Consider the following 14,180-nt stretch of genomic DNA (forward strand, 5'->3'; position numbering starts at 1 on the left):
GACAGGGTGACCTCCCTAAAAGGACAAGGAAGGAGGTGGGCCCAAGGGACAGTCACTGGGGCTTCAGGTGACTTGTGACACCTGGGCAGGAATGCCATCCCTCCTCCACTAGGCTGACTCGGGAATGGTGCCACTCCCCTGCCCTTACCTTCCAAGACCCAATTCTCTACATGTAGGATGCTCTGCATCATAAATTAATAAGAAAAGGAGTCCAGAGATTGAAAAACCAAATGCGTTCAGTGCACTCTGATCCAGCTGCTGCTCCAACTGTCTTTGGATTCTCTTGTCAATCTTTGTTCTGGAAGACTCAGCACAGCCTTGCACAGGGCAGGTGCTTGTGTTAACCTCTGTGGCAAAAAAGCTCCCAAGACCAAGATGCAAGAGGGTGGTGGTATATTTGTGTGTGCCTGAATGTATGGAAATTTCAAAAAAGCTGTCGGTCTAACAGCATGTGAGTAAGGAGAGGAGGAAAAGGAGAGGAAGACAACAATGATGACTGTTGATAAATCAATTCTACTAGTACTATAATCTCAGAATCAAGAGCTAGCCCTCTTGTAAAAATCCCAGAATGTCTCAGCACCTAAAAATGAACCTGTATTATACTTCCATCTTTAGAAATAATCCCAATGAAGCGTTCACTGCCCTGAATCAACCTTCCCAAGCCTCTCAAGAGGAAGGAGGGTAAGAGACACTGGCCCCCACGGTTGAGGAGCCAGTTGGGGAGATGGCTGGGACCCTGGTGGGATCAGAGGCCCTACACCCATGAAGGCTTGCCCTGCAGTCACATCTGGAGTGTACAAATGCTGCTAAGACAAGACCCTCTCCACAACTTCTCTTTTTGGTTTTGGTATAATGATATCTAATATAATTAGATTCTAAGTGCCTTAATGACACTTAATTAAGGCACTCCGATTTTTATTTTACTTAAGATTTTAACTTAGGTTTTTTATTCTAAATTATTCTCTGGTTCTACTTTATACTCTCATCTTTAGATTTTAGGAGAAAGAAGTATCTTGGGGCTGGGGAGATGGTAGTGGAATAAGTGCTTCCCTGGCAAGTTCAAGGGCCTGAGTTCAATCTCCGGTTCCACAAAAAAAAAAAAAAAAAAAAAAAAAGTATATTAAGTGAATCTAGCACCTGGGAAGTTACGTCATTTTAAAATCATTAACATGACATAATTGGCAAATAGTTAAAAGAGTATAGAATATAAAAATCAAACATTTAAAGAACCCAGAGGTTGCCAAATCACTCTCACACATATACACACAGTCATCATTAGTCCATTACGAAATATACATAAACACACATGCTTAGGGCCAGGGATAGAGCTCAGTGGCATAAGCACTTGCCTGGTAAGTGCAAAGTCCCAAGTTTGATCCCTGGTACAAAAAAAAAAAAAAAAAAGAAAGAAAAAAGGCTTTTTCTAAAACTTTCAATTATTATAAAGACAAAAAGACAGCTAGTCCAAGCCTTCATCAGTGATATAAAGTCCACTACTTTATATACAGCATAACAAGTTAGTGTAAGTTTCACCCCCGAATTCTTATTAAGGACGTATATCAAGTGAGTACACTGACCTTCTGATTTCTCCATATCAGTGTTTAAAGTTTTGTATAGGCTAACACATGGTCATATGTCACAGAGTTCTAATGTTCTTTATATGGATTCCTGCTTCTCTGTTGCTTAGGTATTTTATTTTCACCATTCTACATTGCTATACCCTCATAAAAACTCTTGTTCAAACTAATAAACATATGCCCACGGAATGTGAAGCCTACTCCAAGTAAATATCCAAGACTACACTGGCATACTACGGATGGGGAGCAAGAGATGTAGGTCATTTCCCTCATAAACAGTGCTGCTCTGAGACCACTTGGGACACCCAGGCCCGGCCACTGCAGACAAAAACTTAACCATCAAAAACATCCATGCTGAGGGTTTATTCTGTGTCGCTCTGGCTCATTGGCCTCCAACGCAGTTCCCCTCCACCCCACAACAGCAGCTGGATTATGTGGAGTGTTCCATTCCACTCTCAATACTTTTGATCTGCAGATTAAAAATCTATGATTCAGATAGACACTCTTGTCATCATGACCTAAAAGCAGTCAAACTAGCCCTAAACCGGGTCTGTTTTTGTACAAATGGGACAGGGAAAGGAAAAAAAAAATAGCTGGTATCTTAATGCACCAAATGTGAATGGTTAGCCTGCAATATAATGCTTATGTTAATTCTTAAGAAGAAAGGTCAAATAGCTTACTAGACTGTATAAAGAGCACCCCTGCGTGAGGAATGGGAGCTAAATGTGAATCAGAAGCGAGTTCTGTCGGCCTGATGAGTTGCTCACTGACCTCCTCTTATAATTAACTACTAATCAAGGCTTCCTGTTAGCCCCGGGCAATTTTTAAGTAAACTTAATGAAACTGTTATACATGTAAGAAATTTAAGCCCCAATCTAAACGACTAACACTAACTTGCTAATAGTGCGGGTGTGATGTTATTCCTGGCATCAGCTGGACACAACACAGAAACTTACAACACACATCTCCCAAAGAGCAGTTATTACCACCGTCCCTCCCATGAGCAGTTCTCTGGTGCTGCCGCTGAGAACAGCACTGGTAGAAATCTCCCCCCCGAAGTTTCAACCAAACCTTATTGAATATCCGAATCCTTTAACAGAAATGGAAGACATCTGTATCTTCCAGTTTCGATGCTTTCGTAACAAGCCATTGCATAGCTCCAGGAGTTCTGAATGAAGACATCTCGCCTGGCAGCCCCTCACCCCCAGCCTGCCAGCATCTGCCAGTGAGACCTAGGAGTCTGTCTTACCTGTAATCTGACTCTGTCCTTGTGGATTAAAAGGACTTGGTGCAGAGTTCAGGGAGGGCCGTGGGTTCTGAGGCGGGACACCTACTCTCATACTGGGATGAGGAATGCGCCCTAAATCACTGAGGCGGTCAGAGAACAAACTAGGTTTAGAGTCATCAAGCTTCTGTCTGTGCCCTGGAAACAGCAAATCATAAAATAAAAGCATATTAATTAGCTGAACAAATGACCATGCTAAATAGATACGTGAACATACATACTGGGTGGTTTATGCCAAGGAATTATCAATACTGGTATTTATAATCATGTGTCTACAGAATGCCTTGCTTTCCATTTTGCTTTTGAAGAATTATCTGGCACTAAGCCTTCCTAGCTCTGCTCTATAACCAGAGAGCTGAGGGTACCAGGGGGCCAACTAGAGTGAGAACTCAAGAGGAGCTCTATGGGTGCCTCCTCTAAACCTCTCTGTGGATAAAGGGGTTGCACACTGAGGGGGCCTATTGCCCTATTTCATGAGGGGGGAGGTCTTGTCTGAGAACTCAGTGTCCATACAGCTCAGACACTTACTCAGCAAACCGGGGCAGTAACTGGGGCACACACATTTTTCAAAGAGAAATTTTCACAGTGACCATCATGACTTTTTTCTTTCTTTCTTTTTGTAATGCAACATCTACCCCTTGCTGAGACACTATTCTAAAAATTAAAACTCAAGCCTAGAGAGCTGGGGAGATAGCTCAGTGGCATAAACACCTGCCTGGCAAGTGCAAGGTCCCGAGCTTGATCCCCAGTACCACATGCCATGCCAGCCCCAGAACTCCAGGTATGCCGTGCTGGCCCTGGAACTGGTGTGGTGGCACAAGCCTATAATCCCAGCACTAGGGAGGCTGAGACAGGAGGATCACTAGGAGTCTGAACTGCATAGTGAGACCCTGTAAAAAATTTTATTTTTAAATAAAAATTAAAAATTCAAGCCTAGAATCCTAAAGAGAAAAAAAGAAAAAAAATAGAAATATACATAAGGAAACTCAAATTCTGGTTTTTCTCTTTTTATTTCTTTTTTAGTATTATAATTTTCTTTTAAAAACTCAAATTCTTTAGTGCAATCTGTATGGGGTTTTCCTGCTTGTTTTGTTTTTGTGGTACCAGGAATCAAACTCGGGACCTTGCTCATGCCAGTCAGGCACTTACGCCGCTGAGCTATCTCCCCGGCCCTGGATGTTTTACGATATACTAAAGCTCAAAAGCATATAGTGAACTGTTCAGTCAATGGGTACTTTTTTAATTCTAAATCTATGTGGTTTAGTAAAAGAAATTGAAAACATCGGTAAACATGAATGGGACAATTATTTTTTGAAAAATAACTTTCTTCTGGCTTATTCATATCTAAAAACCAAGGAAATTCTGGATATTAAAAAACAAGGCAATTGAGGTATACTCAAGGTTAAGACTTCTTAAGAATCATCAAATCATTCTTAACAAAGGAGTGTAGTAGTTCTTGATACAAGTACAACAGAAAGAATCAGAATGTGGTGTGACACAGTGACACGCAGCTATAGCGTGGTGGCGTGGTAAGCAAGGGCAACGTCTACAACGTAAAGAGAAATACCATGCACAGCACTCCTCCCCATTCTGTACCCGTGAGGCCCTTCTGTACTGCCCCAACATTGTCTTTAAGGGAGTGAAGATGATTCAATGAAGAGCCTCTGAAATGATAAGTGGATTAGGAATCTAGTTGAAGAAAAACTAAGAAAATTAGGATGCTCACCCATAAAAGAAAAAAAAAAAATCTCAAAGGCGGAATTATGAAAAGCTCTGAGAATGAAAGTTCTTCATGAGTCTCGGAGATGTGAAAAGTAGGCCTCCACAGAAGGACAAGAAGAGTGTATCAGGAGAGGGTTAAATTGAATGTTACAATTCCTAACTATAAGCTGTCTTCCTAAGACAAATTCCTTATTTTATTTGCCCTAAAATGTATTTTCCTGTCTCCTTTTTCATTGCTCACCCAGCCCAAAAAAAACAGACAGGAAGCCAAGACCGGGTAATAAGAGTGGAGCTGTCTCCACAACCGAACATGTTCCAACGACGCCTGTTAACAAAAAGGCACCCACCACCCTAGCTTCTGCCAGAATGGGTTCTGGGCCTCTGCTGTAGCTGTAGGGCTAGGCCCTGCTGAAGAATGATCAAGAAAAACTAGGGAAATGCACTGTTGGTTAATCCATTGTTTTCCTCATCATCTATGATTTTTTTAATGCAAATTACAAACAGATTGGAGAACTCTAAAGGACTTTTAGAGCTGACTGAAAAACAGCTCTGAGACTCCAGTGAGAAATATGTGCACAGGTGAAATGACCAGTCCAAAGAGACTAAGTTTTCCATTCATCAGGTGGCCCATCAAGGCTGCCACTTAGCTTCCTCTCCCAGCTGTGCCAGAGAACTAAAAAAAAAAAAACAAACTCCTGATCACCCAGACTCAGTACCTCCAGGTACTCAGGAGCCTGAGGCAGGAGAGCAGTAAATTCAAGGTCATTCTGGGCAATTTAGCAAGACTCTCAAATTCAAGGTCATTCTGGGCAATTTAGCAAGATTCTTATTAAATAAATAAGTAAATAAATAAAGGACTGGGCACGTAGCTCAGCATTAAGAATCCTCTGGGTTAAATCCCCAATACCACCAAAATAACAAAACAGCAAAAATTCAGATCATACAGAGAGACATCTGAGAACTGCACTCAGTGAGAAGTTAAGGTTGATTTTCAACGTAAACAGAAATAATAGCAAGGATTCAATAACAAAGCTAATAATTCACTCATTGCTATAAACAAATGGTTGTAGCCTAACTCATGACATTTCTACCGGTACCTCTTGCTGGATGTGACTACTTTCACAATTAGAGAGTTACACAGTACTTGTCACAGGTCCATAGGATCTGGTCCGCAAACACACACACGCGGACACACAAGTCTTGGCGTGGTGTTGATACAGCTGTAAACATGAACAAGAAAGCTTATGGAATTGTCCCTGGAAGTTTTTTTTTTTTAATAGGCCATATTTTTGGAAGGGCAGATTCCCTGAAGGCCAGAGAGAAGGTCACACAATCCTGTACAGTTCCTTTATACACTGGGAATTTATGTGGGATAGGGGTCATAAGAACATTTAATAAGCCTTGCCTTTGCTTGCTACAGCCTTTTCATTAGGTTTTCACGGAGACCGGATGAGATATGAGCTCTGTGTGTGGGTGTATGAGTACATTTTTATTCGTAGGCCAGTGCTGGAGTAATAGGAGGGTGTAGGCAGGAGTAAAGGAATTGAACAGCACTTCTAAGTGTGAAAAATTTAAGAGCAGGTGAAATTTTTAAAGTCTCAATGATTTTTTAAAATTATCATCAATGAGAGCTACCAAGTATTTACAGAAGATCCAGCATAAATAATTCAGGGAACAATCATGCGGAAAGGAATACAGCTAAAAACATATATATTTTTCCATGTAGCTATCTGCCCTTCATAGCAACTACCACAACCACAACAAATTCCTAAAGTACAATGAAAAGTAAAAGCCAAACAGGTTTTTCATCTTTCAACCATGACAAATGCCTGCTATCACTAAACCACATCAGGGTACGTTTGAAAGGATATTTAAACCCTCAGCACCCAAGTCATCCCATCAGAAATGGAGAAAATTAGGAGAGACAAAGGCGATCCTGACTCCAATCCCAGACAGGCTACTCGGTCGTATGGTGATGAAGACCAACCCTCAGCCAAAGTGTCAAAGATCTGGAGCTCATCCTAGCAGAAGGTACAGGAGACTGGAAATGTCCTGCACTGCACTCAACACTCCTTCGGAAAAAGCTTGGTCCTAGCTCCTCTTTCTAGCCACACTTTCTTCCCAAGAGCAGAGGTCCTTTTGAACTGGCCGTAGAGAACATTCTTATGGGAAGCTTTGAAACCTAAAGATGTCCAGGCCCCCACATTAGAACAACTGGGTCAGAACTCCTGGAGGTGTTCTGACCCAGGGGAAAGGTTAGCTTTTAAAGCTCACCAAGTGGTCTATGGTGCAGCCAAGGTTGAGAATTATTGCCCGAGATGGTCTCAGTCCCATTATAAGTGCTACTTATGCACACCAACCACCTTCCCCCCATTTTTCTGTCCTGAGCTCCAGGTTTGTGTAAACTAACTACCTACTGGATAGTCCCTCTGGGACATCCCGAAAGTATTCCAAATGCAGTATATTCAAGGTAGAATTCTTAACTCCCTCTCCAAAATACTCTATTCTTCCTCAGCAATCTTTCACATCAATAAATGGACCTGGGCACATACTTGTTTTAAACCAAATGCATAAGTGTTTTCCTTTATTTCCTCTTCACTCTCCACATGCAATCCATTACCAAGACTTGTCATTCTCTATGTTGACAATATCTCAAATATCTCTCCATCCCTATTGGCATAACCTTCGTCCAAGACCCTATCATCTCCCACAGGCCATCTGACTTCGCCCCCTTTGTCATTTCTGGGACCTTCCCACATTCCTGAAATCCTTCATATTCTCTGGATGGCCCACTCCTTATTCCTGAGACCTGGGGTGAGCTCCCCCTGCAATGAGAGGCCTGGCCTGCCTACCACAAATAAAGCAGGTCCTCACCCTCTCGAGCACAGCCTGTTTCCTCCATGGCAATTGCTACAACCTGTAACTATCTTGTGTATTTATCTGTCTGTTCTGCAAGACTGTAAGTCCCATGAGAGTGTGTGCTGTCTCTTATGCACAGATACATTCTCACAAGCTTGCTGCCTGCTGCAAAGCAGGCGCTCAGTAAGGATTTCTGCAATAAATGAATGAATGGTCTCATCTTTTGGATAAATGCCTTGGCGGGGAGAGTATCATACTATAATGCTACCCTGCCCCACACCCCAGTGTGCTCTCTCTTTCTTATTTGGTGATCCAGCAAAGCCAGGGGGTAAAACCTGAGATCCAGGCCTTTCCTGGTCCTTCCTAGGAAACTGTACTAAAGAGTGCTCATCTAAATGAAACATGCTGCTTTCTGAAAAACTCCATCTTCTCACTATAATGTTTTGTTTTCAAGAAAAAAAATAAATAAAACAGAATTTCAAAACAGGTTAGTAGGAGAGTTACAATAATTAATATGTTGTATATTGTTGTATTCCTAGTAGTTATTCAGAGTACAAGATACAGGCATGGCAGAGTATCCAAATGGTATCAGCACAAACCTTTCTGTCAGTGAACTAAGAGAAACTAGCTGAGTAAATATGTTCACTATCTTGTGTGTCAATACATACATATTTTTTCTTTTTCCCTTCCTTCTTTCCCCCTCTCCCCATCATACTTTATTTTTCCTAAATAGTTTCCCTCCAATTCACCGTATCTATTGTACATCTTGAACCTTATTTATTTGTTCAGTTTCCCACACTAGTGAGACAAAATGACGTTTACAGATATGAGTCTGACTTACTTCGCTTGTGAGTATGGTCTCAAGTTGTATCCATTTACCCATAAAAGTCTTCAGTTTATCTTCCTTTATGGCTGAGAAATATATATATATCCTTTTTATTCTTTCCTCAGTTGATGGGAAACAAGATATCTCACTATAATTGTTAAGCAATATTGAAAGTCATGCAAGAGAGATGGAAAGACTAGTGATATCATTTAAACTCTTAAGTCTTAGAGCTTGTTTTGTTGACGAGGGCCCTATGGCCAGTCAGGGGCAGGACTCCGTCTCAGGTTTCCTGGGTGTGGCCCGGCGCTTTCTCTCTCTCCCTCTGTCAAAAAGCTTATTTCAGAAAATAACAACATGACAAAAGTCATCAGGGAATTCATGGCAAAAATGAATATTTAATAGAAAAGTTTATGAACAAGATTTCTTTCCAAAAGTTGAGTGTGTTTGGGTGACTATAACTTTTGTTGCAATAAAGGGCACAAGAAGAAAGTGTGACTGAAGGTCACAGCAGACACACATCCTTAAAGCAAAGACACACACAGCACTGTGACGTCCCTCCAGGACAGCCCCGCCGGCCGGCCAGCAGACTGCCTATGCGTCCACGCCAGACCGCTGCTGCCGCTGTCCCCAGACACACACACCCCAAAGACAAGGCAGCTATGAAAATAAGCCTACATCGGCGACATGACCCACTTTGCTCATTTTTATAGAAGTTAAGTGAGAAATGCATAGCAACTTCAGAGAGCCACGTGTCCGCCACCGCAACCTCCCACTCTGCTCATCACATCCACAAGCTGATGTGCTGTGCCCTGTCAGAGCTCTAGAGGATGCCAGCCACACTCACAAGACACAAAACAAGGTATTTTTTTTCATGAAGAAGGCACTATGCGATGTCAGGTCCACCACCCTCGCACGGACAAAAGAGTCCTTTTGCTGATCGCCAGAACAGGACACTTGGCAGCTCATCTTTTTAAAGTAGCTTTTAAAAACAAACAAACAAACAAACAAAAACCCACTAACTTCTTTCATTAGGTGTCTACTTGGAGCCTGGATTTCCTGAAGTTATAACTGATTAATAAAATAAAACAAGTTTACAGGAAGATCTGCAATACAGCATTACTGGAGACACTAGAAAGGTGGTAGAAAGCATGATAACGTCTCTTGCCTCTAAGGAGTTCACACAGTCTACTGGGGGAGAAAGAAATGCAATTAAATAAGATCACAGAGAGGGCAATAGATCAACCGGAGAAATGACAACATCCACTACTTTAAAATATTAAGGAAATGGTGTTCTTTGTGATTTTGTAAGAAAATGGCCTCAGGCTTTGGAAAGACTAACATATACTTTGGGGTTAAATGTCAGGATGTCTGGTACTTGTTTTAAAATAACTGCAGCAAAATAACAGATGAAGGAAGAAATACCCCAAGATGTGGGTAGATGGGGCTGTATTAAATCCAATCTCTGTCTTCATGTATGTTTGAAATGTCTCATAATAAAAAGTTAAAAGCAACAATAAAACGCAATAGGAAGTCAAGTCAGTAATGATTGATTTTGTCGTTCCTGTTGTTTCCTTCAGATGGGGTCGCGCTAAGTTGCTCAGTTTCCCAGGCTAGGCTGTCTTGGACTTGTGGTGCTCCTGCCTCAGTCTCCCAGAATGCTGGGACTACACCCAGCTAGCTGACTGAATCGAAGAAGGAAAGGCTCTTTGATGAGACCTTGCCTATCCTGGAAGGCTGAGCATGATTATGATTATGATTATGATTTCATTTATGTATTTGGTACAGGGTCTCACTACACAGCTCAGACTTGTGGTGATCCCCCTGTTTTTAACCTCCCCAGTGCTAGGATTACAGGCATGTGCCACCACACCTGGACTCGATCCCGGTGGGGCTGGTATGGCACGAGGGACCGGGGACCAAACCCTGGTCCCTGCACTTGCCAAAGCAGGTGCACTTAGTCCACTGAGCTATCTCGCCAGCCCTGAGCAGGATTTTAATACACATACAAGGAAAGAAGAAAGCCAGTGGGGACCTATGACAGAAGCACATAAAAAAATATCTTGCAAGACCTGACGCTGCCAACTAAACATGTATGTGCTCTTCATCTGCAGAGGCACAACATTCTTTAAGTCACCTAATACTTCTAGTCTCCACGCTAATTCTTGTAAGTTATGCAATGCATGTGGGACTTCACCCTTTTAAGACAGATCTCTTGGATCACAAAACTTTACTTAGCAGCCAAAGAATCTCCTCTGCCGTGCAGCCAGGCTTCCTTGGAGGAGAGAGGTGACTGGGGAGACATTAGCTAATTTTGCTGTCACCAACTATGTGACAGGATGAGATGAGGTCCAATACGCTAGGGCTCGAGCCACAGGACATAACAGTTCAAGAAAGTTGTAGACAGTGACTCTTGCAGTAAAAAGGAAAATAAGGGAGAACCTGCATCAGAATGACTGTTTTTTTAGAGTCGATTTATTACATATCGTCAGAGCTGTCATCCTGCAGTTCTTTAAAAAACAGAATAAAATAAAATATCCCAATCTCTCTATCCTGAGTGACCTGAGAAAGGAGCTTGTTTGTAGGGAGGAGGCAAGGAATAGGTTGACTCATTTTAAAGATTATGTATGTTGAGCCTCATCCTATCTCACAAGTTATTGATTACCATTTTCTCTCGTCTGCCTTCCAGGGACCAGCCATTCCAAATGACATTTCAGGCATGCCTGGAGTAGTTTCTAGCAAAAACAAAACAGGGAAGGCTGCACAAACCCAGGTAGGTTCTCAGAGAAACCACAAAGAGCTCTGATCCAGAGACTGAGGCTCCTGATTTAAAGCCTTGACTTTTTGCATTCCCTTGCATGTTGGAAAATAGAAATCCTACTGAGCAAAGTGACGCTCTCTTCTCTTTCTGCCCAGATGGCCCTGTTTCATGGGTGGCGTGTACTTTGTCTGTCTCCCCACCACAAACAGCCCCAACTAGCTTATCCGTGCTCTGATGTCCTTAATTCCATTCATATCACACCATTTTCTGCTCTCCTGGCCCCAAGTTCAGCTCAAGTAAACATGTGCTGCTTCCTGTCCTTGTCCACAGCAAACCCACTCCTACATGGTCCACACTGGAGTCCCACCAGAGCCACTCCTAAACTCCAGTGTGTGGCTCATCATCAGAGACCACCTGACACCAACCAGTCATGTGACCACAGGAAGGGATTTAGTGGAACTCTAGGGTTTAGCTTCATCACCCACCAACAGTGAAGGCTAAGCTTCCGTGACTTCTGACATCTTTCTGTCTCCAAATTCTAACATTCGAGTTACTTACCTGTTCCAATCGAATCAGCTGTCTGTTGAATTAAAGGCCCAGAAAACAAAAACTTGGAAAATACAGCCCTGGTGCAAGCTTTCTCTCTCATTTTAATGGTGACCATGCTGTCACCCCAGCTTACACCCTGCTCATATCAGCTGTCCACAGTTCTTCAAAGAGGCCCAGTGCCTCTGCCCAAGCTTGTCCCCTCGGCATGGAACACCCTTTACTGTCAACTCCCCTTGGTGAAATTCCTCCCCAGGCTCAGCTTGGCTGCCACATGGTTCTCTGGTTTCTATCTCAGAAACTGAGAGCAGCAGCCATGACTGCTTTTTGTCCATGACACGTGGTTACAGTTAGGGAGGGTAGGCATTCAGTAAGCATTACCATGATTCGACATAAAATATTTATACACAACTTCAAACCCCATTATCCTAGTCTCTTCTACACTGAGCTGTGAACCCCCTGGGAATAGGTGTCATGTTTTATGTCTAGCACAACTGTAGCCCCTAGGAATGGAGAAGATTCACAACAAATGCTTGGTGGATTTTAAGTAAGAACATGGATCAACTTGAAATGATCCCTCCTTTTGTCCAGTAAAAGTCAAAAAAGAGGGAGGGGAAAAAAAAGAGCTGGCTATTGGGAAATGTTTCCCACAGTAAAACTGATGAGTCTATAATCTTTGCTGGGAAAGGCTGCTGAGTCATCTTTTTTCTTAAGAGTATACTGTCTGGTTCAAGACAAAAACTATTTCTGGACTGGGATAATGAAATGGACTAGGAAACTGTTTTCACATCTAAGGCCTCTAGCCCCTCAGAGCCACTGGAAATCAATATCCATGCAACTCAACACAACACAGCTCATGAGAGGAGACAGCCCTCAGGCAGTGTTAGTGTGTGGCTACAGACAGAGGACCGCAGATCATAAACAAATCTCTTTCCAGGAGCCTCTTCTCTGATGGCATTTCAAAAATGAGCTTCTCTCTAAGGGACCCTATGAATATATAAACCAATTTCTAAAGGGAAAAAAAAAATCATAATCGCTACCACATATCTTCAAGAGCTCTTTTCCAGCCCTTGACGAGACAGAGTCCACCATGCAGAATTCAGAGTTTATCGAAAGACAAGAGGAAGAACTGAAGCCTTTCCGGTCTCTTGGGTAAAATGTAATTATGGAAAGAAAAATATAATCTACTCAAGAGACATAATTACATAGTTAAGCCATAGACTCCATAGAAATATTCTAGGAACGCTATACAAAAAAAAGTTAAAAGCTGAATTTGCTTTATTTTAATAATAAAATGCACCAGTCCAGTGATTAGTGATGAAAAGTCCACCCTCCCAATCTCACATGAAGTCATTTTTTAAAGTACAATTAAATGCATGAGGGAGAGAACAAATGGGAGGGCTGCCCACTTCAAACTTTAGTCTTCTAAAGAGAATGAGATCGTCCAATGAACATGCAAATGGAATAATTGTGAAACGTTAACTTTCGGGTATACAAATGCAAGTTTCTTTATAACTCTGAGGTCTTAGGGTGTGGTCAATGACAGCAAAGTGTTAAGTGTCCAGAAGGAAAGACAGAATTATTGGGCTGATCCAGGGTCAGTCACTTGAGGGAAAAGCTCTAGAAGCACACTTGGAGCATAAGCCTTTTTCTTGACATAACAGACTCAAAAACTTGAGATATTAAAATAAAAAATCCATAAATGGTTAAAAAGAGAAAAGGGCTTTTAAAAATTAGAAGAAAATGAAATGAAAGCAGACACAAGCAGAGGTGTAAGGGGGACTTTCTAGTATACACTAGTGACAAGGAACATGGTGGACTCTACCCTGGCCTCCTCCACATCCCTAACCTACCAAGCCTCCCTATCTCCAAATTCTCAGACTCTTGCTTATTACAGTTCTGGTATTGTTCACTCCATCTACCTCTTGTTTCTAAGACACGCTTCTTTCCTACCTTGCTCTCATTGAAAGGAAAGTCAAAGGAATTAGGAGTTCTCAATGCTAGAAGAGAATGAGGACTGTGGCAGACCCACTCTTTCACTGTGAAATGAATGCCCAGAAAAGGACCATGACTTGCTTGGGGTCATGGTCCCAGGTGGTGATACCAGAGGCCTGTCCTGACTCAGTAATCTGCCACACAGAAAAGAAGAGAAGAATAGAGACCCAAAAAACAGAAGAAAAGGAGAAACACTCACCTCAGACTTGATTCCACCATGACAGGCAGTTTCTGTGACTCCACTTACCATAACACATCTTTTCTCTTACTAATGACAACTCAACACCCATAACCATCCTGGGCCATTTGAATCTTCTTGAATCTTTACTTTCTAGGAAATGGGCAAAAGATTTCTCTTTCTCTATGTCTTCACTTTCCTCCCAAAACTTAGTAACTATCCTAGCTTCAGAAACATTTCTTTTACGTTCTTTTACTATATGTTCACACACAGCACAATTCTTTGAGATATGAGTGCTCACAGAGACATCACTGAGAGATGCGAAGTTATTTTTAATGGCAACATTTTTAGCAATGGAAACGGTAGTTACTGTACTTGAACAAAAAGCATCGTTGTTTATTTGCCAATGATCCAGCTAAACATAGATGCCATTA

At 42.0% G+C, this 14,180-nt stretch overlaps 1 protein-coding gene across 4 annotated transcripts in view; it reads right to left on the minus strand.

Annotated features, from left to right (window-relative positions):
* Runx2 (runt related transcription factor 2) overlaps positions 1–14,180 on the minus strand; it is a 128,420-nt gene that overhangs the window by 58,697 nt on the left and 55,543 nt on the right. For 2 of the 4 annotated variants that reach the window (XM_012515909.2, XM_012515902.2), the window contains exon 4: positions 2,827–3,000. The exons of the other annotated variants lie outside the window; for them this stretch is intronic. In XM_012515909.2, the coding sequence (XP_012371363.1) occupies positions 2,827–3,000 (174 nt within the window). The remainder of the gene's footprint in view (positions 1–2,826; positions 3,001–14,180) is intronic. 4 annotated transcript variants of the gene reach the window in all.

This window comes from Octodon degus, unplaced genomic scaffold, assembly GCF_000260255.1.
Source record: "Octodon degus isolate 3935 unplaced genomic scaffold, OctDeg1.0 scaffold00005, whole genome shotgun sequence".
NCBI lineage: Eukaryota > Metazoa > Chordata > Mammalia > Rodentia > Octodontidae > Octodon > Octodon degus.